Source organism: Actinia tenebrosa, unplaced genomic scaffold, assembly GCF_029948245.1.
Source record: "Actinia tenebrosa isolate PJP-AT-01 unplaced genomic scaffold, QUT_ActTen_1.0 PGA_scaffold13__45_contigs__length_12533684, whole genome shotgun sequence".
Classification (NCBI taxonomy): domain Eukaryota; kingdom Metazoa; phylum Cnidaria; class Anthozoa; order Actiniaria; family Actiniidae; genus Actinia; species Actinia tenebrosa.
The window spans coordinates 27,783-52,146 of record NW_028292573.1 but is presented as its reverse complement, the minus strand read 5'-3'; the positions used below and the strand labels follow the sequence as shown (position 1 = coordinate 52,146).

The 24,364-nt window shown below is 35.7% G+C and overlaps 2 protein-coding genes across 2 annotated transcripts; one reads left to right on the top strand and one right to left on the bottom strand.

The window, feature by feature from the left end:
• Window positions 1–1,931: 1,931 nt before the first annotated feature.
• Window positions 1,932–5,435, bottom strand: LOC148911524 (sentrin-specific protease 2-like). Its single transcript, XM_089029135.1, has 8 exons — window positions 5,289–5,435; window positions 3,731–3,835; window positions 3,576–3,620; window positions 3,299–3,402; window positions 3,162–3,228; window positions 2,347–2,397; window positions 2,078–2,122; window positions 1,932–1,991 (listed from the first exon to the last, which is right to left on the bottom strand). Exons 1-8 carry the CDS (start codon window positions 5,433–5,435, stop codon window positions 1,932–1,934), a joined length of 624 nt encoding a protein of 207 aa, XP_088885261.1.
• Window positions 5,436–9,734: 4,299 nt separating this feature from the next.
• LOC116286561 (uncharacterized) lies at window positions 9,735–23,644 on the top strand. The gene is made up of 12 exons (XM_089029134.1): window positions 9,735–10,329; window positions 11,353–11,376; window positions 11,495–11,512; window positions 12,077–12,100; window positions 12,654–13,034; window positions 14,097–14,192; window positions 15,300–15,383; window positions 17,499–17,570; window positions 18,166–18,285; window positions 19,242–19,922; window positions 21,442–21,494; window positions 23,488–23,644. Exons 1-12 carry the CDS (start codon window positions 9,735–9,737, stop codon window positions 23,503–23,505), a joined length of 2,166 nt encoding a protein of 721 aa, XP_088885260.1. The 3' UTR covers window positions 23,506–23,644.
• The last annotated feature ends 720 nt before the right edge of the window (window positions 23,645–24,364 follow it).

The following is a 24,364-nucleotide window of genomic DNA, read 5'->3' as shown; positions in this document are numbered from 1 at the left end:
CCCCTTGAAATCTTTTTGGTTCCACCACTTTATAAATGTATTTTCTTCAGATAATACAATTATCATGTAATGTTAGCACATTGTCTCCGATTGGCAACAGATGTTCTTGGCCAATCAGAGGCAAGATAGTATTTCAGAGAATGTAAAAATATAGAAATTATAAAACTTGGATTTAGGCTAGTTAGTACTCTAGGCTCTCCAGTATTCCTACCTTAGAACTTTGCAACACCTAAAGCAGGCTACATGTAATTCTAATTCAATCTGTAAATTATAAATTATGTAGCTATGTGCTGACTTTGAACATTCTAGCGGTGTTTCAGGGTTTGAACTGTGAGTTAGCCATGCCCTGACTTAGATCAGCCCAGAGGTTGTTTTAAGGGTTTGATCTGTGAGTTAGCCATGCCCTGACTTAGATCAGCCGAGAGGTTGTTTCAGGGTTCAATCTTTGAATTAGCCATGCCCTGACGTGGGTTAACACAAAAATTCAGAAAGATTTCTGTATTTTCAATGCTGCAAAGTGCTTATATAGAGAAATACATTACAATGTAAATAGCAGGTTTAGGAATTACAACTGAAAAAACCTTGAAAAGCTAGAAATTGAGAAAAAAAAGTCATTTTTGACATTGTTTGACATTGTTTTGGTTTTGGTATTCACCTGTATAAAGATTTTTAAAGAAAACAAGACCTGAACCAAACTATACAACAGCTCACAGTTATACACAACCTTACTCCCACTTTACAGCTATAGCACTAAACAAAATATTTTCCCTTTTTAATCAAAGGAGTTTACATCCACACTAGACATAATCAGTATATTATAATATTATGTTGTTTTTTTTTTTGTTTTTTTTTGTTTTTGTTTTTTGTTTTTCATTTACAATACATGAATATTGAACTGAAATGAAAGTAATATGACTGGAGAGATCCTAATATAGACTCTAATTTGCATTTAATTCCTTTTAATAGTGATGAAAATATTTAATTGTAAACCAGGAGGTGATTAAACTAGTCTTTTAAAAGCAACTTCAGTCTGTATTTAAAATCGTCTTGAAACTTATGAAACTGGTTGAATAATTAATTATTGTTGTTGTTGCTTGTTTTTTGCTTTTCCTTGTGTTTTTTGTTTGAGAAATCCCCAAGCGAAGGCATATCTATGATTTTACCTCACGTTATTGAAATTTGTCGAAAATTTGCGAGTACCAGAATTTATGAGTAAGGTATTTTACCAGAGTGAAGTTGGTGTCAGGTTTTAGAGTCAGATTTTTGAGTCAGGTTTTCGGATCTACTGTCAGATTTTTTCCGGGGGGCGTCACATCATGTTGAACACAAAGTGCTCTATATTCGTAGAAACGCTTTGATTTACTATAAAACCCACACCAAGCTTTACTCACACGATATTTCTTGCGATTCGTTGTCTTTGGGGATCGAAACACTCACCTCAAAGAAAATAAACAGCGGTTTCAGATTTTTTGAGCTGTTTTATCTACTATCAACGGGCTTCATGCCACAAATACTTCGAGTACCGCTCCCATATATCGAGTTACCGAACCCTTTTATTTCAAAATGTTGACGCACTTTTGCTTAACGAAAAATATCCATGCTTTACGTCGAATAAGCCAAGCCGTAGTTTGATGTCCAAATAAACTGTCGATGAAGCAGTACACATAAAAGCATTAAGAAATATCACTTGATGTCTGATTTTTTTGAGTCAGATTTTTCTGTCACGCCGCGTGAGAGAGTGATCCACAAATTTCTCTTTTCAACCATTATATTTTTCTTGAATTTTGACATCTCCCAACAAGCGTCATTTCTACGGGATCTTCATGAACGCATTTGCAAGTCAAAATCTAGTCTCCCAAAGAAATATCACTTTTCCACAGCCCTTGGCAGCAATAATTTCTGCGTCGTGGACATCCAAGCATCCCGTACTTCTAAAGATGCCCATCTTGAAGAGCTTTCTTGATCATCCTTCTGAAGTACGGCATGTCTTTCTGTTTAGTTGGGATAAAAAGTTGGTAATGTTTTTCATTTTGTACATCCTTTAAAATAGGATCTTAAAGATGTTTTTGGTACATACTTGGTCGAAGTCGATCTTTCTTTCCAGTGCAATGTATTCGGCATACTATAAGAATATTGAATTGCAAGAATTACGGTAAAAACACTATATTATTCCTATCAGTTAATCGAGTATTGCTAAGGTCATTTACGGTGTTGCTTTTAATGAAAAGGAATTCACACAGCAGACTGATGCGTTAATGCGTACGTGTACTTAAACCGTGCGTCAGACATTTTCAGTTATTACTATTGATAGAGTATTTCAATGTACTCCTTAATTGAGGTACAAACCTTGCAAAGAAACACTCCACAGTCGTCGCAATTTCTCTGTAAAGGTATGGTCTAAAAATGATGCAAAACAGTTTTTTATTATTAGTAATTCGTAATATAATCTCCATTTCCGTTATCACCATTACCAGTTAATTGTCAACGGGTTGATCAAAAGTAAACATTGTGCGAGCTTTTGGACCTACTTACTTCGTTTGGATTTAGAGCAAACCACTCACTAATGTTCAGAGGAGCGTTGTAAGTAGCAACATGAACGTAGCATAAAAGCTCCCTAAAAAGTATTTGTTATTAGATTCCAATAGAAGACTCAATAAGACTGATAATCAACAGATGAAAGAAGAGATGATTGATTGATTGATTGATGGGATTAATTCATAAAAAATTACTAAAGTATAAAAATTAATTCATAAAAAATTACTAAAGTATAAAAACAACAACAATGGGATTTGGCAGGGGCCGAAAAGGGTGGCTCTTCTTCACTGAAGCCATTTACAATTAAATGAAGAGAAAAATCCCAAAACGCGGAGGATAATATACTTCGTTCGTGACGTAATTGAGAGTAGATGATTAGTCAGGGTGTTGTGGGAAAACGCGTTATACTCACATTATTGAGGAAACAAGTGATCTCTTTGGTTGCCCTGTGAGTGAATCCAAGTGAATAACCTTTCTTTCCTTAATTAGAACGACCTGTTGGTTATCAAGATAGTTTGTTATCACTGGCTATACCATCATGATTTCCAATTTTAATCGATAATGAGTGGTGACACTATTTCCTGTTTTGTTTCTTCTTATCGTGGCTTCACATCCGCAGTACTTACCATGAGTGTCCAATGATTTGTCTCATTCACGGGAAACAACACAATATCTTCATCGAACAACAAAAATCTATAGGAAAACAATTCGGTGTTTATGCCAATGTTACACATAACTTGAGAAGTTACATTTCCATTTTTACCGTTTGTGCTGTCTTGTCCAGATTTCTGCAATCACTGCATTTCTATTGCTGTGCCACTTTTGAAGGATATAGCTTTCAATTATCTTTATTCTGCAATTATTTGCCTAATAATAAAAATAATAACAATAATAATAATAATAACAACAATAATAATAATAGTATGATGATGATGATGATGATGAAGAACATAATAATGATGATTACACATTCCTCTGAGTTGCATGTTTAAGCGATAATCATGATTCAAATAGTCTACGGTACCTAGATAAAAATTTACCTTCTTTGCTTCCCGTTCTATTAGCTTTAAGTAGGCATTCACAACCTGTAAATCATTCACATATGGAGCAAATATCGCTTTCAAAAAAACAAATAAAATAGAAACGCAAAGATATATTTTATCTACGATTGTTTCATTCCAAAGTGTTTACTTACTCTCTCATTAAGCCATTGTCCATTCTTCAGAGTTTCCAAATCGCTTTCGTCACAAACATCAACAGTATTTTCTATGACCGGATGAGTGGAAGGACGCCGACTCTCCTTAAATTTTTTTAACAAAATTAAATGGGTTATTCTATTATCGTTTATAATAAACGAAAAGTATTGGAAGATTGGTTTTGAACGGATAAAAGGGGGAAAACAATAGAAAAAAATATATAATTCCTTTTTACCTCATCTCCTTTTGTGCTTGGTGACCAGAATTTTTCCCACGATTAGTGTTAGCATTCAGCTACATAGCAACAATCTAACCGATATGATGGTAGGGTCTTTAACGGCTTCATCAATCTGTTTGAATGTGTATCATGAGTACAATAAAAAAGGCTGGAGTATAAAAACGAGGTTACGCAGTGAATAGAGTCTTACTGCATGCATTGTAAAAAAACGACTGGGAAGAAAGGATTTTGTTTGATTCCGTTAATGCAAGACAATACTGCCATATTTGATTAAACAAATATTGGGGTGACAGCGAAACATCCTCCTTTTTCGTGAAGGCTTCTTGGTGGGTGTTGCTAAACCCCGAAACACCGAAACACCGAAACACCGAAACACCGAAACACCGAAACACCGAAACACCGAAACACCGAAACACCGAAACAGTACCAAAACGAAACACCAGTGTACAAATACTTTTCAATATAATAGTTAAAAGTAGTAGATCAATGAATCTTTTGATTTTGAGAGCAACTGACATCATTCAAGACCAGTTTACAATGTTTTAAGAATCGTATATCTGGAAAGTTTTATGTCATCACTCTGTACTGTCATAATCCGATGATTGGGATTAAAACGTGACTGAGACCTAAATAGAGCAACGTGACAGAGTGACCGTGACCTATTCCATAGATTAATTACTTTAAAAAAACTAAACTGATGAGGGCCCTCGCTGTAAGAAAAATGAGCAGTTAATTTTGTTCTTGGGCTAACACAACATCATCAGATGGACCCAAGAAACATGTAAATAAGTTCTTACGCGCCGAACATTGCAGAACTGAAGCACAATTGAATTTAAAAGTATCGTTTTACATGATTCGTCCAAAGCAAATGTCCCGTGATTCGAGCGCGGTAAAAAGCTTAAATCATCGTTCAATATTTATGATTCAAGCTACACAAACCTGCTAAATATATGTATAAATCAAAAAAAAAAAAAACTTATAGAAAAATAATTTATATTTTTCATGGTATTTTAGTTTGTCGTGATATTTTTTGTCAAGCTTTGTTAAAAGCAGGATAATTCTCATACTTTGAATCTATAATTTGCTGGCAGCTATGAAAGCTTATGACTCAGTTCTACAGAAATTGAAGACCGGAAACAAAAACAAAAACAAAAAAAACAAAACAGAGACAACACACACAAGATATTTTCCAATAACATGTTTTAATTCAACTTCGTTACAACATCTAATGCGCTATGATAATTATACCAATGAAGTAGCACCAGTTATATATTGCTAAATAGTAAATAGTAAATAGATATTTTCAGATATTTGCTTACCTTTAATGACCTGGCAATTGCAATTGCCAGGGCATCATCTTCGGTGCTCTGCTGGAACGCAGAGTAGTCGACTTTAGCTGTACTTTCCTTAACGGACTTGTACCCAGCGGTTACTTCGGCGTAGCTACGGAAGCTTCTAGGGGACATGCGAGATGCGAGTTGTTTAAAATGCGACATGCGAGTTGTTTAAAATGCGACATGCGAGTTGATTGAAATGCTACATGCGATCGAGTTGCTGATTCTATTGCGAATGACGTCATTTCTTCCTGATGTCCGAGTCTGAGTAAAGTAAGTATTCCCTAGTTTCCTTTCGTTTTATTTTAATATGTTCAAATATACAGAGATCTTCTTACATTTTATTACGAGCTGAATTCCTTGCACTTTGTTTTGAGGACTTACTTAGAAGCTATTAGATGCAGGACGACGTCCAGGACTGAGATTTTTACGATTATTAAGACTTACTTCCAACTCGCATGTCGCATTTTAATCAACTCGCATTTTAAACAACTCGCATCTCGCATTTTAAACAACTCGCATCTCACATTTTAAACAACTCGCATCTCGCATTTTAAACAACTCGCATCTCGCATTTTAAACAACTCGCATCTCGCATGTCCCCTAGAAGCTTCCGTACGTAGCTCATAGTCATAATACACTAAATTATATGCTTTAAACTTTATAAAGATGCAATAAATACGGCCGGCACAGTAGAAACGAAAAGTATGAACACGCTATAAGAAGTAATGAATAGCGGTATCCAATAGCTTGATATGCACGAGTGATTTGACAATTTCGGACGTCCCATCCCTCCCCGTGTTTTCGCCTTTGGATTGATCGAGCGACCGCCAACAGAGTAACTTTTGCATCATATCCATCACCACCAGCAATATAAAGCCAGGCTCCCGTGTGGCCGCCCGCAATGTGTGCAAGGTGATGACATAAAACTTTCCAGATATACGATTCTTAAAACATTGTAAACTGGTCTTAAATGATGTCAGCTGCTCTCAAAATCAAAAGATTCATTAATCTAATACTTTTAACTATTATATTGAAAAGTATTTGTACACTGGTGTTTCGTTTTGGTACTGTTTCGGTGTTTCGGTGTTTCGGTGTTTCGGTGTTTCGGTGTTTCGGTGTTTCGGTGTTTCGGTGTTTCGGTGTTTCGGTGTTTCGGTGTTTCGGTGTTTCGGTGTTTCGGTGTTTCGGTGTTTCGGTGTTTACTTAACGACGTTTATATACGGAAAAAGATTAACAGTGACCTCCTAGACCATCTTATCAATAAGATTCTGTTTGAGTGATAAATGGGTGATAATTGGAAATGTTATTAGAAGTAGTTAAAAGAAGTAGTTGGCGTGAAAACCGCACGCCTTCTTTTGTGTGTTCAGATCATTGAGCTAACTAAACCCTATAATCACGTATTGTAATCTGCTTTGTAACATGATCACTCTCTCACGCGGCGTGACAGAAAAATCTGACTCAAAAAAATCTGACAACAAGTGATATTTCTTGGGGAGACTAGATTTTGACTTGCAAATGCGTTCATGAAGATCCCGTAGAAATGACGCTTGTTGGGAGATGTCAAAATTCAAGAAAACTATAATGGTTGAAAAGAGAAATTTGTGGATCACTCTCTCACGCGGCGTGACAGGAAAATCTGACTCAAAAATCTGACAACAAGTGATATTTCTTGGGGAGACTAGATTTTGACTTGCAAATGCGTTCATGAAGATCCCGTAGAAATGACGCTTGTTGGGAGATGTCAAAATTCAAGAAAAATATAATGGTTGAAAAGAGAAATTTGTGGATCACTCTCTCACGCGGCGTGACAGAAAAATCTGACTCAAAAAAATCAGACATCAAGTGATATTTCTTAATGCTTTTATGTGTACTGCTTCATCGACAGTTTATTTGGACATCAAACTACGGCTTGGCTTATTCGACGTAAAGCATGGATATTTTTCGTTAAGCAAAAGTGCGTCAACATTTTGAAATAAAAGGGTTCGATAACTCGATATATGGGAGCGGTACTCGAAGTATTTGTGGCATGAAGCCCGTTGATAGTAGATAAAACAGCTCAAAAAATCTGAAACCGCTGTTTATTTTCTTTGAGGTGAGTGTTTCGATCCCCAAAGACAACGAATCGCAAGAAATATCGTGTGAGTAAAGCTTGGTGTGGGTTTTATAGTAAATCAAAGCGTTTCTACGAATATAGAGCACTTTGTGTTCAACATGATGTGACGCCCCCCGGAAAAAATCTGACAGTAGATCCGAAAACCTGACTCAAAAATCTGACTCTAAAACCTGACACCAACTTCACTCTGGTAGGTATTTTACATGATGATCGGGGTAAAAGTATGTTCATCTATAACTTTTATTGCGATTTTTAAAATTTACAGTATCCATGACTATATTTACTTGATTATCTTGACAATAGATGAACTTTTTAAGTTCAGAATCTTGAAATAGACTTAGAACAATGTAACAAGATTTGGACAACCTAGGAGTACTTTAAAGCAGTTTTAATCAGACGAGTATAAAGTATTAACTACACCAAGATTTCACAATGAGTTCAACAACGTAGCAACAACGTTTTACATACGGGGCTTTTGTCACGCAACGCTGATACTACGGATTTCATCGAAGTGTGGCACGCATTAAAAAATTCGTCTGCGAATTTGCCTACGAGACGCTGTGACTCCTCCCACTTGGAGGTGTGATTTTGTTTGCATTCCTTTGTCGGCTATTCCCGTGCAACGTTCAATTCGAAATTATGGCGGCGAGTAGATAGTCTCCCTCGCATCCGTTTTTAGCGTCGGTCGTCACGCAACGCTCCCTCCCCACAAACGGCTGCTTGCATTCGAACTACATTCCCTTTCTCATTGTTGGCCAATCACAAGACGGGTTACATATTTGGAGAACCGTTCGCGGACTTTTGATCTGACCAATCACCGTGCAGCTTTTATTTCGCATTCTCAACTCGTTCATAGAAGAAGTGTACATGCATGTTTGGCCTCGTGTCTTCAAAGTCCGGTATTCCTGATCCAAATGCGCATCAGAAGTCGGCTATCAAAACTTTAGTCGAACTGAAAAAAGATATTTTTAACAATCTTCCAACAGGGTTTGGCAAATCTCTAATTTACCAAGCTCTGCTTCTCGTATTTGACTACAAATATATACTAGAGTCTGGTCACATCGTGGTTGTTGTGTCTCCTTTAAGTGAGATCTACAGGTCGACGAGTACGAGAACGAATCTGAGTTAAAACTTTTAAAGATTGGCACTATTTCTTTGTAGTGTTGATCGTGTATAAAATAGATTGAAACTTTAGATTGTAAAAAATCGGAAATCGACTACGATTTAGCGTTATCGTACTCGTACTCGTCGTCGTATCTAAAGGTCGCTAATACGTGTAATGAATGACCAAGTCTCAAAGTTACATAGTTTAGGAGTTAGTGCTGTGAAGATAAGCTCACTAGAAGAGGAGGAACGGTGTGAAGTCGAAAACGGCGAATATTCCGCACCGATTTCTTTCGAGGATGTTCTTTGGCAGCTCGATTGAAACTCACCATGTTTATACTTTCGGACACTGTGATTGGCTCAGTAGGAAACAATACGCTTGACCTCATTGGTACGATCCAAACAATCAGAAAGGAATGTAGTTCGAATGCAAGCAGCCGTTTGTGGGGAGGGAGCGTTGCGTGACAACCGACACTAAAAACGGATGCGTGGGAGACTAGCGAGTAGAAGGTACGAGTTCAAAGTTGAGTATGGAGGCGGGGAAAGTTTTCAAGCAATTTCTACGAATTTTCCAGGAAAAATCCTGTTATCATTGTGTCCCCACCACTTTCAGCAATCTCATCTATAACGAGAGATCTCAAATCACTACTTATGCTCTTTCCCCTACTGTAAACACGACCAAGTTCGCTAATGTTCATTGTGCATTTCGCGAGAAAGGAATGCAGACAAAATCACACCTCCAAGTGGGAGGAGTCACAGCGTCTCGTTGGCAAATTCGCAGACGAATTTTTTAATGCGTGCCACACTTCGATGAAATCCGTAGTATTGTCCTTCTCTGTCTTTTTATCCAAGTAAGCTTATCGATGACTTGTTTTTGTCCGAATCAGACTGAAAACTTGACAATTTACCATCTACCGGGCATCGTGTTACTCGTCTGTATCGTTTTCTTGATAAACTACGGCATATGATCAAGGTGTTTGAGTTAAAAACTGCGATTTTCGAAAGGAAAAATGCTCGACAGGAATCCTTTTCTCGTCCGCCATTTTGTGAGAGCTCCTGCGATAAAATCAGCGGTAAACCATATTGCGCACTCTCAGTTGAGATTTAAATTAGCCAATCAGCGGTTTTTTAGCCGTGTCGTGTATAAAGACTATATAAGACACAATGGAGAATGACATTTGAAAGTTGGTGGTTGCGAAGTCTCTGCAACTATGGAACCTGAAGACCCGACAGTGGTTTTACTCTATAACCGCCTTAGGCATGAAACTGTCCATCACCTGTGTGATTATATCACAAGTGAAAGAGGCACTCTGGCTGACCTCAAAGATTGTTTCCGTGGATTGCTACCTGAAGAAGGACTAAGTAAAGTCAGAAATGTAAAAAAACTTGTAGAAGCTTTGGAAGAACGAAATGTTATAGGACCTAAGGATGTGAAGTTATTAAAGATATTGGCTGAGCAGCTTCAACTACCAGAACTGAAGCAAAAAGTTGAGAAATTTGATCCTGACTCGACAAAATGTTTCTTGTATGACAATCTTAAGGTAGAAACTATCCATCAACTTGATGCTTATATCAAAGATGGAAATCGCACTCTAGCTGAGCTCAAAGATCGTTTTCGTACATTTCTCTCTAAACTCCCTGAAAATGAACTAGAAGAAATCGATAATGTAAAAAAGTTTGTAGAAGCATTGGAAAAACAAGGTGCTATCGGAGCAAACGATGTGAAGTTGTTAAAAGTGTTAGCTAAGAAGATTGGATTAGATGAGCTGAAGCAAAAAGTTGAGGAATACGAAGCGGATTGTGCAGGTAATGTAAGGAGAAGTTCAGTCAAGAACCATATTAAGTAACAATCCAGTTATCTTATTCATAGAATTTGCTTATCAAACACCTTTTAACCTAGATATTTTTATAAGCTAGGATATTCAATTTCAGAAGGGTATCCTTGTTGACAAGATACTGTATTCTCAAGGACATAGAATCAAAGTAATATATGAAAAAAGAGCTGCATGCATCTCTGGAGGAGGGTCTGGAGGAGGGGGGAGAGGGGACTCCCATATTAAAAGGTGGGGATGCTTGTTGGAAATTTTAAGAATGACCCCTGAAAGGTACCTGAGTCTGTTCCAGTGAGCATAGCAATATACTAATGATTTTTACCCAATGTACCAAACGCTCATTTTTTTTTTTTTTTTTAATATCTATAAGTACGAAGTGATAGTCAGATGATGAACCAAAAATAAATTATACTCTGAATGCATTATTATTGAAAATCCAGCTTACATTGCTGAGCTAATATCGGATATCTCTCAGTATTACCTGTAAAACACCCTAAGAGGTACCAGATATACCAAATTTCAGATCTATATTAAATTTTGAACCCTAAAAGGTTACCATGACCATTTCTTTTTTTCACTGTAGAAAACCCCATCCCTAGCTCCCCACCCCCCTTCCTGTGATGCATTAAATTAAACACACAGCATGTAAATTATATCAATTATATGTGCACCAATTGCCTAACGCTTTCACAGTTGTATAGCAATATTCAATTGGCTGACGAGGGAATGGAGAGTTTGTACTTCTAGCATTGACATTTTTAATATTAACCCAATACCAAAAAATACCATGACTTGAAAGAGCATGTTATTATTTTGTTAGTAAAAGTTAAGAGTTTGAAGAATATGCTGCTATGATCTAGCACCTGAGTTGGTGACCGTAGCAGATTAATCAGATACATTTACAGTAAATTTAAAACTCTAGACAAGAACAATACATGCTTGGGCTGCCCGTGATACAAACGTATAGGTTCTCATATTTTTATTCATATTCTTTCAGGAATATTTAGGAAAACACTAAATGGTAATTATATGATGACAATTAATTAATTTATTAGTTTCTGAGTTATACCTAGTTTAATTGTTGTCTTATATTTTTACTTTTTTTTAAATATTGATAATTGACTTCTTATTTTTCACAGCTGCAAAAAGAGCTCCAGGTGAGTAAAAATACATGTATTTTATGGCTGGTGCATTTAATTAATTTCTGGTACATGTAATATATTATTATTACATGTAGGAACCAAGTGAGTCATTATTTATGAAACGTTGGGGAGGGGGGGGGGGGGAGTTTGATCTATTTTCTAAATGACAGGGTGTGGTTATGAGAAGGGGGGTTATTATTTTATGTATTTAAAAAGAAAAGCCTCGTAGTGTTCGCAGTTCATTGGAATAGTTCATTGATTCTAAAAAAATATAGACAAGTCATGGAATAAAACATCACCACTACTTTTCTTTTTTCTCTTCGGCTATGCCTTGTGCTTTACTACTTTGAGAAATTATGTAGCTAATGTTTCAATTTATTGTCAATAACGCGATCTAGTTGACAAACACAAAAAACTGATGTCAACTCGTTAAATGGATATATAATTAACTTCACTCGGCCAGTAGTGTACGTTTTGATTCAGTTCAATTATCATCAATAAATTATTCATAAGTAAGCTGATCTTAAGTTAATACCAATGTTACTCAATATTTTTTTCTTTATTTTGTTCTTTCCATAGGTTTTATGTGGGATATGTTTAAAGGTGAGTTATGAAGCCAGAGCATCCCACACAATGCTTGGGACCTCATAAGAGCTTTTAAGTTGTGTTGTGTTTCCAGGTCCAATTTCAAACACAAAGCAACACTACAATAAAGCAAAGAATGTCCTCGATGATTTAAACTGTACCTGAAACGATCTTGATTTTGGGAAACAAATCTTCTAATGAATAGAAAGTCAGACAAATCTGGGTCCTTACCCTGCTGTGGGGAGTGGCAACGTAAGGCCATCATAAAGCGGCAAACTAAGGCATTTTCCAAAAAAAATGGGAATAAGCTTGGGCGATATAGGCAATATAAGGCAATCCAAGCCAATCTTAGTCAATATAATGGCTAGGCGACATATTGCCATCAAAGGTGAGCTAATTAAAAAAAATGATAGAATCTAAGGTGGTCGTCTTAGATTATCTAATGCAGGGTAATAACCCAGAGTAGGTCTAGAATATCAAAAGCTGGCCATTAAAAGTTCTATTTGACAGACTGCATGAGTCCAAAGCCCCAGATTGAAACATCCTCATTGTGAATACAATCTCTCTTCAGGAACAGTGATACATTTGAAGACTGAAATATCAGTAAAAGGAGTTCTACTAACCTTAGCAGGAGCAACCTTTATTGGTATATATGGGATGGATCTTGAAAAACTGCAAAACCTTAAAACATTTGTGGATTTTGGGGCTCAAGTAGTTGCACTCCTTAGGGGCTCAGTTGTTATCGTCTTGAAAGTCTCAAGCATTTCATCACTAAAACGTCTATGGCAGAGCTACAAGGATGGCTCGTTGAAAGAAAAACTGAAAAAATCCCTCAATGAGGAGGAAGAATTGAAGGAACTGAGCCAAGGAGAAGAGATTGACGTGGAGGTTACAATAGATGAGGAAGAATACCATGCAGTTCTTTGGAATCTTATCCTCTTGGATGTAAAAGGTAAGAATATATTTCTCAAAATTAAATATGGTTTTGGTTGGTTTAGACAGGCCGACACTGTTAGCATTAGTAATTGTTTTAGTTTTACTCTTTAATGTAAACTATACACGTGACCACTGTATGGGCTAAATCCGGGCAATATCAGTAAAAGGAGTTCTACTAACCTTAGGGGGTGCGCACCCCTCCCTGGTTCGACTTTGTGCCCACCTGTACTTCAAAGATTTAACCAATACAAAACAATTTTTTTTCCCTTTTCCACTTGCTAACAAAATAATAATTGCAATCAACAACCCATATCCCATGGATGGGCATATTTAAAATTATGTGTTTTGGGTTTTGCTAAAGGAAAACAAAGGTTGTTATTATACATTGTTCTAACTATCTGAATTCTCATTGGTTGAGAACCTACAGATAATTCTAGCTATCAGCATGCATCAGCGAGTGGTCGATACTGAGTTATCTGCAAAAACGAGCCTGTATAGGTCGGCGGATAGCGGTTATCTGTAGTTTTTTTTTAAATGTATGATTTTGAAACTTTTAAAATAAAGTTTATTATAACGTTTCTATCTTTGTATTATCAGTTAATCTATTAGAACAATGTATAATAAAACATTTATTGGATTCGAGAGTTTTGATGATATCCGGAATTTATGTCAAGGCCAATAACACTTGCTGAGACATTGATAATTTTGGATACCATCAAAACCTCATCCAATGATGAATTATTATGACTCATATTCAGACCTCACCGTAGACCTCTTTGAGATAGTAAACGTGGTGCATTCTGGTCTATCTTGTGTACAAACATCTTTTGTTCATCATTTCTTATACCGAATCCAGACCACAATGCAATCTGTTTATCGAAATGGTAGTCTAAGGGGATGTTAGGCGATCTAATGCCAAGAAAGGACCCAGAGTAGGCCTGATGATACATATGTATAAAGGTAGCTCCTTATAGCTTCAGAGATTCAACCTACGGCCATACTCCCTGTAATTTTGAATGTTTCAAACTATTGATTTTCTATTACTTTTCTTATTTATTTGTATAAGTATGTGTTACAGGTAAACCAATGAAGAATGGTAAAAGTCAGCGAAGGCACTCAGTATGCTGTGAACGAGATGTTCCTCAAGATAGCAGTAAACCAATGGATGTTAAAGGTAAGTAGAATATATTTCACACAAATATCGTTTTTGTTTCTTTGTTGGTAGGCTGTTGGTGTTGATTCTCTGTATACAAAGTGTTTGCATTCTAGCATTCTTTTAGTTTTTTCTTTTTAAACAAATAGCCTATGTAGTGGTAATCTGGAGAGGAATCCCCACTCCTCGCCAGAGGTTCCTACGCAGGCTACTTTTTAAAGTGCTAATATATTATGATCAAATTTCTGACTTGCTATTTTTTCTTGTCTGGATTAAAAGATCTTTGATAATGAATTGAAATGGCACTTCAAACTTTGCAGTATACTTGCAATCAAAACATGTAACATGACAATAAACAAACTATGGTGATTGCTATGGCAACTGCCGTCCCTGTTGTCCAGGGCCCTAAGAACAATTTTAGCCTTTCAGCAATTGCTTGAGCAGAAAATCGTTGGTCTAAATTTTTGTGTATGACCACAACAGATATTTTAATATAGCCTTGAAACAAAAACTTGAATTATAGTTAGGAGTGGCCTGGAACCAAAGCTGTTGCTATGACAACTCATCTACTTAATTAATTTTGAGGAACAGCTAGATTCCTATAATACTGGGTAATAAATTTGGTTGATTTTGTTTGAAATTGGGCTGAGATGTAGCTTACCATAATCCTATGCTGGCTATAAGTATTGAGAATATGAAATTGGCAGCCATTAGTTTTAAACTCCAATTTCTTTTAAAGGAAAAAATATATTTGAAAAAGGAAATGACATTTCATCAAATATTTTCAGAAATATACTTAAATCTATGTTGAAACAAAAACATATTTTTTCTTCAAAAGATATTGGAGTTTATAAAATGGCGGCCATTTTCCTGATGGCGTCATATTCGCAACACTCAGCAAGCATGGGATGATAAGCAAACTGTGAGTTGAGAATATGACGTCATCAACCTCCTAATTAGCATCAGCTAAAAAATTGAATATCTCTCTAACAAAAAATGCTACCAAGAAATGGAGACATTTAAGATTTGATCATAGTGGCACTTTAAAAACTGAGGCTCGACTGTATGTTCAAGACTATTGCTCTCAAATTAATTCTTTTCTAATGTATTTCCAAATATGTATGCCAGGTGTCCAAAGGAAGGGTACTACAAGAAAGCGAAGGCACTCAGTATGCTGTGAACGAGATGTTCCTGAAGACATGGATGTGAAAGGTAGCATATATTTCTAACAACGTATCGTTTTGTTAATTTTTTAGCTGGTTCATGGTGTTGATTGTTGATAGTGGTACCGACACATTTCCTTTCAAATAGCAAATTAGAATTTCGTGGTGTCAATGTGTTTTTCTTATTTTAAATAAGGATTCTAAAATCAAAAATGCTAAATTTCTAATTTCTTTTTTAATATTTATAAAATGATATACTAAAACTACATAAATGTCCAATTTTCCTTATCCAATAAGCCTCTTGCAACAACAGGTCACGTGACCCTGCCCCCTAAGAGCGAATTGATATTAGTTAGAAGGCAAAGTTTTAGCTCATAATGTTGACTATAGGAGAAATGACATTAAATACAAAATCGAATATTTTATAAGTATTTGTATGGGAAAATGGGCTGGATGGCGAGCTTTGCTATCCAGCCCATTTTTCCACACAAATCCTCATAAAATATTCGAGTTCGTATTTAATGCCATTTCTCCTGTGTTACATGTTATGAGCTGAAACTTTGCCCTCTTTCTAATATTGAGGTACTCTTTCCTTTTCTGATGTTCATTTTGACACAACTTCTCTTTTTAAGGGGATTAGGGTCACGCGACCCGTTGTTGCAAATAAGAACCTGTTAAGAATCTACTCTGCCAGATTTCTCACTAGTACCAAATATCTGAAAGAAAACTGATAAACCAATTAATTATATAAGGATTTAACGGAGCCTTTTTCAGCTTTTCTGACAACAAACTGTGTTTAACATAGTTGAGAGCCTTAGAAAAATCCATGGTAAAAACGCTCACAGCCTTTGTTGTAGAATTATCTAGAGACTAATAGATAACATGCTGCATCTTGAGGAGCGCAATTGTGCAGCTGTCGCCCGTCCTATCTGCAAACTGCCCTTCTCTAATGTATTGTTCTATTGTTTATAAAATGTATTATATACCGTTCGTTCAAATGGCCTAGCGATAACAGGTGTACTATAATGCTTATCCCTCGGAAATCTTGAAACTGTGTAGGCTTGTCAACAATCATCATTTAGTCAATAATCATTTAGCTTATCCCTAATGGTTTCTGTATTTTGATTAATCACTTGGGAATATAGTTTTTGTTTCACACTAAAACTTATAGCTTTCTTCTAAAGAGATATGGTCAATAATCAAATGAGACTATCAAAAATGGACAAAAAACACAGTGTATATCATTGACACTGGATATTTAGGATATTTATATGCTTATTTAAAAGAATTCCACCTGGTTTCCATTTCTAAACTAAAACACTTGCATGTATTTATGTCATAAAATATATTGGATGAGGTTGAGTAGATGAGAATGACACAGCTGAGGTCTTGATGGTTTACAATATCATGTGAAACCAAATTTAAGCGTGTGTCTGTCCACTGATATTAAACACAGTAACCAGCCAAGCAGCACGCGCGTTATATCTCACATATTTTATAAATGATATGAATTTTAAAATAACTATTACATCCTGCAATCTGATTGACTCTCAGCAGTGCGTGATTTAATCATGACTTTGTGTGTCTTTGTTGTCATCGTTTGAGTACGCTTTTTAGTTCATCAAAAGAACAAAATGCTGAATTTTGATTTTATTTTCAAAACTTTATTCACATATTCTAAGTTATTTATTGAAATTAGAGTTTAAAGAAGATATTTTGAGAAATTTACTTACGTGGGTTTTCTAATTTCAGAGTTTTGATTTTTTGTGTGCAAAGCTTTTTTCTTGACAAATTTTTCTTTTGAAAATTTGTCAAGATGGTAATATTCATAAGATTCAATATCTCGAAAATGAGCTCGGGACACCCCATTTTTCCTTCCTCTTTTTTAATCAGCGTTAAATTATCTTTCTAAGGAAGTTTTGTCGTTGTTTGTGTAAAAGCACTCGTTTTTGTAAAACAATCGCTCATTCGTGTTTTTACACAAACCACTCGTGAATATAACCCCGTACGCCGCACTTTCTATGAAGTAATCTATATATATTCTCACAAAGGCCAGTGGTTGTCTGCATAATAATACAATTATTCCACTGACTCTCGTTGTACTTGAATGTATTTGTCATGCACATTAGTTCTTCTCTTATGTATTTCCAAACATGTTTGACAGGTAAATCAAATAAAAGTCAGCGCAGGGAACGAGATGTTCCTGAAGACAGCAGTAAACCAATGGATGTAAAAGGTAGAATATATTTCTCACAAAATATCTTTTTTGCTTTCTTTGTTGATTGGTTAATGGTTAAAGTTCAAGCGTTAGATCTGCCCCTGAGTAATGTCCACTATTTTGTACAAAATAGCAGCAACATAGCTGCAAGTAGACGATACATCTTTGATTTTGTCTCTGGCTTGCATTCTACACAGTCGAACCTCGGTTGCTTAAAAGAAAAACTAAACTAATCTCAGAGTGCAAACACTATTCCCTCCCCCCTCTCCTGGATGAGCTGATATCTACTGCATCATTGGTGTTTGAGTTGGAAAGCAAAGGGTACACCCCCTCCTAAAACAAAAATCGTGCAAGGTGTTTCCCCCTAGAAAAAATCCTGGATCCACCCTGTTACATTGGTAACAAATATGTATTTGTTTATTTCATGCCTGAGTGAATTCTTAGCTATTTTACGACTAAATACTTGATAACTACGCTACATAGGTAGTAATTGTTTCACAGATATATGGCGTGCGCTCTATGATCCAGTTTGTACATAAGTTGTAATGGTTTGAACTATTGCTCTTTCAATAATTATTCTCTTATGTATTTCCAAATATGTATGCTCTCTCAGTATGCTATGAACGAGATGTTCGTGAAGACAGCAGCGGTAAACCAATTGATGTGGCACAGATACAAACACGAGTAGGACGACCTGTTACAGAACTAGAAAAGTCGGAAGACGGAATGAAACGTAAGTCTAATTTTCCGTCCATCTATCTGATCTGTTCCATTTTTTATTACAACTAAACTAATTACATTACGAAGCTTAAGTAGTTTAATATAGAACAAAAGTAAATAATGGGAATCAAATCTTATAAAAGTTATTAATACGTTAAACCCTTTATAATAACGACAAGAGGTTGGATATTAGTTCAACACTGAAAAGTAACTCTATATATTAAGACTAAAGGTAAGTTGTGGATATATTAACGAACATTGTTAAAACAAAAACAAAAATAAATAAATAAATAAAAGAAATATATCCATAAACACTAATTACTAATAATAATAATATTTAGTAGTTTAAGTATTCAGAAAATGTCTCAGTTTATGATTTTTAAAGAAACTATGAATACATAGTCTTTTCAATTATGATCTATTATAATATCAAAGAGCGGATGCAATTAAACCATGAAATAAAATCAAACTAAATACTAACTAATAGTATATATTTAGTGACTAATAGTCACTATCACTCAACCAGAACATTTATTAAACAAAATATTTTCTTTGTATGATGAATGTTCTGGTTGAGTGATAGCAACTATTAGTCACTAAATAGATACTATTAGTTAGTATTTAGTTTGATTTTATTCACGGTTTAACTGCATCCGCTATAGTAATCTACTCATTTAACTTGAGATCTTTCTTTCCTTTGTTCTTTTTTTGTCATGTCTGTTACGTTTGTCTTTTTCTTAGTATTTTTATTTGTTTTATTCATTTATATTTTTTATTTATGCATTATTTATTTATTTTCTGATTAGATCATTAATTCATTAATTCATCCATATCCATCCATCCATCCATTCATTTTTACCCCTTCGGTATTGTTTACTTTTTGTACAATTTCCCATATCTAGCTGTGTATTTTAAAAATGCCGGGCTTCCCACCATTATGAAGAATATAATGTAAGTTTTATTCAACAGAAATAAACCTGATGGCAACCAGTTGGGCATCTCCAAGAAAAGAAAATCTAAACTTTGCTCGCCTTTCTAAGTTATTGATTGATGGTGGAACACGTGCCTTAAGAGTTGTATTTGACTCGATCCATTCACCAATCTCCCTTCACAGGACACTACTCAGTACAACAATGCATTCTACTCTAAAGGGACTGAGAGCAAAGAGGATTCTAACCAAACAACAATGGGAAAGACTCTATCCTGCTAGCCGAAGCACAGCTGTCACTTCAGTACATTTTGACATCACACTGTTATTTGTTCTACTGCGCAATATATGTGGTTTAACACCCCCACCAACAGGATGGGACAAGCCTCCTGTTGCTACAGACCAGAGTAGAGAAGCTGATTTGGCTCGAGTCAAATATTATAGAAATAAACTTTATGGCCACATCACAGAAACAGCTGTCAGTGACAGTGATTTTGAGAAATACTGGAGTGAGATCTCGGATGTATTGGTGAGACTGGGTGGACCTCATTACGAACCAGAGATTGAGAGACTCAAGATAATAGCCATGGATGTTGAAGATGAAAAGTACTTTATCAAGATACTTGAAGATTGGGAACAAACTGAGCAAAGCTTAAAGACCGCTATCAAGAATACTGAACAACGATTGATGTATAAGTTAGAAGAAATGGGAGAAAAACTAGGTATGTATGAGTTTACATGTAGAGATAAATCTTTAATTTGTTATGATAACAATTTCGACACTCGAAAATAATAATAAGATAAGAGCTTTGATTATTTTTGGAGGTGACTATTAAAAATCAAACTGCCATTTGGTGAACTCGTGGATACTAGTTGACGTTCCAGAGATTGGGCTTCCTGTGTCCTTATAGTTATTGACACTCGAAGATTTCAAAGTATTTTGCTCAATTTTATATTTTAAATACTCAATTTAGCTGGTAAGATGATAAGTCGTCCTTTTATTTTCCTTTTAACACCTACTTTGAAATGCTATTTAATTTGTCTTCATTCAAGTCTGTAAATTACGGATTATTTATTGGAGCGAATTTTCGTTAGTTGTCTTGAGCGACATCTATTATGTAGATTCGTACCTTCGCAGATTAACATATAAGAACATTGCTTCGGAGATCAATCTACTTTTTATTCATAACGACGTATTTGGATGACAAAACTGGCCGAATGTTCTTCAAGACTCCATCGGAATAATGTTCCAAATTTCGTCCTTTTGCTAATTTTCCTACGCTGAGCTACATCCACATTGATTATTTAAGAAGTCACTTTAAGTATAAACTGACAACTGTTCTAATACAACTTCGCTCGAGCGAAGTTTCAAGATTTTTTTGCTGAATACAGCCGTGACTTCGACCTTTCTCTAACGACCATCTCTTGATTATAAAGATCGCTTTGTTAATTCTCATAGTGGTTGTGTTCAGTAATACCATCATAAGTTTTTGTGCAAGAGAATATGAACTAAGAGAAGGAATCCCCGTGCCCCATCATGTGCACACTTTGGTGCTATTTTTAGAATCTATTCTAAAAGTATCATCCAATGATATCATTTATTTGATCGTTTGATTTTCTGCACGCGCATAGTACGCGCGCGCTCTACACTGTTTGCTAACATTTTCTTGTGCTTTTCTTATGTTCAAATGTTCAAATCTGCCCTCAAGATGACGATGTAGGTCGAAAGCTTTGGAAAATGAATGTAAGAATACCCCAGAAAGTTGAACAAATTACTACTTCGACTTCCTGTCGTATTTGCCAAGCTTTCGACGTGCACATTCATATTCAGGGCAGAGTCGAAATAACGGAAAACCCCCGAAAACGGAAGCAAACAGCGTAGAGTGCGCGCAGTAAATGCGAGTGCAGAAAAACAAATGGTTTAAAAATAGCATCAAACTGTGCACATGATGGTTAGAAGGCTATATAGGGGGAATTCCTTCTCTTAGTTCATTTTCTCTTGTTTATTTTCATTTATGGTTTTTTCTATGTACTTTCTAACAATAATTGTTACTCAAGCTGTCAGTATATTTGGCCCTTCACCAGCTGGGATGTAAAAAGGTGATGGGTCAAGGACCCAGAAACTTGGGTATCGATTATTGTTAGAAACTACAATGCAGAAGAAAAACCAGATGAACCTTACAACCAAAGCCTAAAGTTCGTTGGGGTTGTAAATATTAATATAATTTTATTCTATCATAGTGTTGAGAGAAGTGATGGACATGCATAAAAAGATCTCTCTTCAAGAGCACAAGGTAAAGGCCAAATCTTGTGTTTGTAACAATTGTTTATGTAATATATACAGTATGAGTGGCCGTGTTGTATCAGATATACAACCACGAGGCGTAGCCGAGTGATTGTATATCTGATACAACACGGACACGAATACTGTATATGACTTATCAAACGTCTAGGTTAGTTCCTTTGTGTTTCACTAAAATTTTCAAAATTAAAGTGAATTTGACCAAGAAAATCCAACTTAAAGTTTATGCAAATGAACACAGTTTTGTATCAGATTTAAAACACTCTTCACGGTCGTGATTTCTATTGTGTTTTCCGCATGAATTATTCATGAGTTTGATCATGTTTTTTAACTTCAACGTAAAATGCAACTACGATTGATTGACACAATAGTTTTTTTCATATCAATATTGCAAAATTACGAACATATATACTCAACATTTGAGAAAATAAATGGAGATACAATTCTAGTAAAAGTCTAATAATGGATAACAAATAATCAAGGGACCATTCTTTATTTATCAGAGGGGAGGGGTGTAGTGTAATAGGTTCCCTGTGGTTTCACAATAGTCTAATAATGGATAACAAATAATCAAGGGACCATTCTTTATTTATCAGAGGGGAGGGGTGTAGTGTAATGGGTTCCCTGTGGTTTCACAATAGTCTAATAATGGATAACAAATAATCGAGCGACCATTCTTTATTTATCAGAGCAAAGGGGTGTAGTGTAATGGGTTCCCTGTGGTTTCACAATAGTCTAATAATGGATAACAAATAATCGAGCGACCATTCTTTATTTATCAGAGGGGAGGGGTGTAGTGTAATGGGATTCCTGTGGTTTCACAATAGTCTAATAATGGATAACAAATAATCAAGGGAACATTCTTTATTTATCAGAGGGGAGGGGTGTAGTGTAATGGGTTCCCTATGGCTTCACAATAGTCTAATAATGGATAACAAATAATCAAGGGACCATTCTTTATTTATCGGAGGGGAGGGGTGTAGTGTAATGGGTTCCCTGTGGTTTCACAATAGTCTAATAATGGATAACAAATAATCAAGGGACCATTCTTTATTTATCGGTGGGGAAAAGTATTGGTGAGAAAATAAAAAATAAAACTTTTTCCTCCAACCCCCCACTTTATCCCCCACATTAATATGCCAATTTGTTTTCAACATCCCTTTTTATTTTCAACATTTAAAAGGCTGTCGTATATATAACTCAAAAATTATTTCACTAAACTTCCAAGAACCCCTATTTTCTCACCCATAACCCATTTTCAATAAATATTGAAAGGCCTCTAACAGTGATACATGTGGATCTCTAGAAAGTGTAAAGTTTGCGATCAAAAAATTTTGCCTGGCTATCCAGGTATAGGTGTGGTAATGTCAGCATTGTGAATTAACAAAAATCATAAGCGTAATACGAAAAGAATATTTTTTATTAGTATAAACCTACTAATGGTCTATTGCAAATCTCGTGCTCTGATTGGTTGAGCTACTAGTGGTCTATTAGTGATAGACCACTAGTAGTGGTTTTGATAACCAAAACAACCCAGAAATATATTATTTCAAAAAATATTTAAAGCGTTGTTTGTATTCATTTATTTGACCTATTAGTAGGTTTATACTAAAACAATAAAGACCACGCTCTCGTGGTCTAGCTCATGGGCAATCATACCGATCGTTTATCCTGTTGTAGGGGGAGGGGGCAGTAAATTTCCAGGGGGGAGTGGTACAAATTTCAAGATCATTTGAAATTGGGGGGTACATGTTTCGTAATATTAAATTATGGTGGTACAGTTTTAGGTCTTTCATGCAAAACAAGTGACATTTAATTTCAGCTACTGAGCATAATATTTTCTAAATTATGATGAAGAAGGGGATACATTTTCATTTGAAAGATATCTTAGGGGGTACACATTTTACTAAATTTTTATAAGATATTTTATTCTTACCTTTTCTTCCTGTGTTTTAGGAGTTAAATTGTTGTGTTTTCATTTTCAGAATATACAGAAAAACTGAAGTCATCCATTAAACAGCAAACCGATTTTCTGTTGTCAGAGGAAGAGGATAAGAAAATTAGAACCGATGACATCTTTACGAGTGTGACTATCCAACGCGGTCCAAAACACTTCGAGGAACCCAAAGAAAAGAGATTTGGCAGGAGGTAATTGGATGAAATTCAAGCGAGTAGTACAAAATTCACGAACTGTTCAGATATGTTTCTTTGCCCAGAAAATGATGATCAGAAATCTACAGCTTCTTGTACGAACAATCCTAAATCTATCATTTTGACGGGCAAAGCAGGAATTGGAAAATATCTTTTTTGTCATAAGATGGTACGGGATTGGTCGCATAACCGATTGTTTGAGGAAGGTCAAGAAAATGCCAAAGTACCTGATTTTCGGTTTGTATTCCTGTTGAAATTCCGTCAACTTGTTCTTCCAGAAGAAAAGAGTCTTAACTTACATGACATCTTAAATCGGTCCTCCCTACTGAACGAACACTCGGTGATAGACGAGCCATTACTGCAATACATGATTGAAAATCCTGAGAAACTGCTCATCATTCTTGACGGATATAATGAGTATAATACGCATCGAGAGAAAATCACCGGCGACTTTGAGACAAGATACCCAAACGACCCACATGAAAAAATACCTGTTCCTGCTCTGATTGCCAAAATCATGAAAGGAAAGATGTTAAACGGTGCAGTAATCCTGATATCCTCGAGGCCTGGCGAAGCCGAGGAGTTAAATGAAATTGTCTTCGATGTGAGATGTGACATTCAAGTATTTTCTTGACTTCAAGTGCTAGAATACATCGAAAGATATTTCAAAGCGAACGAAAGCATGAAGAAAAAAGTACTTGATCACATCAA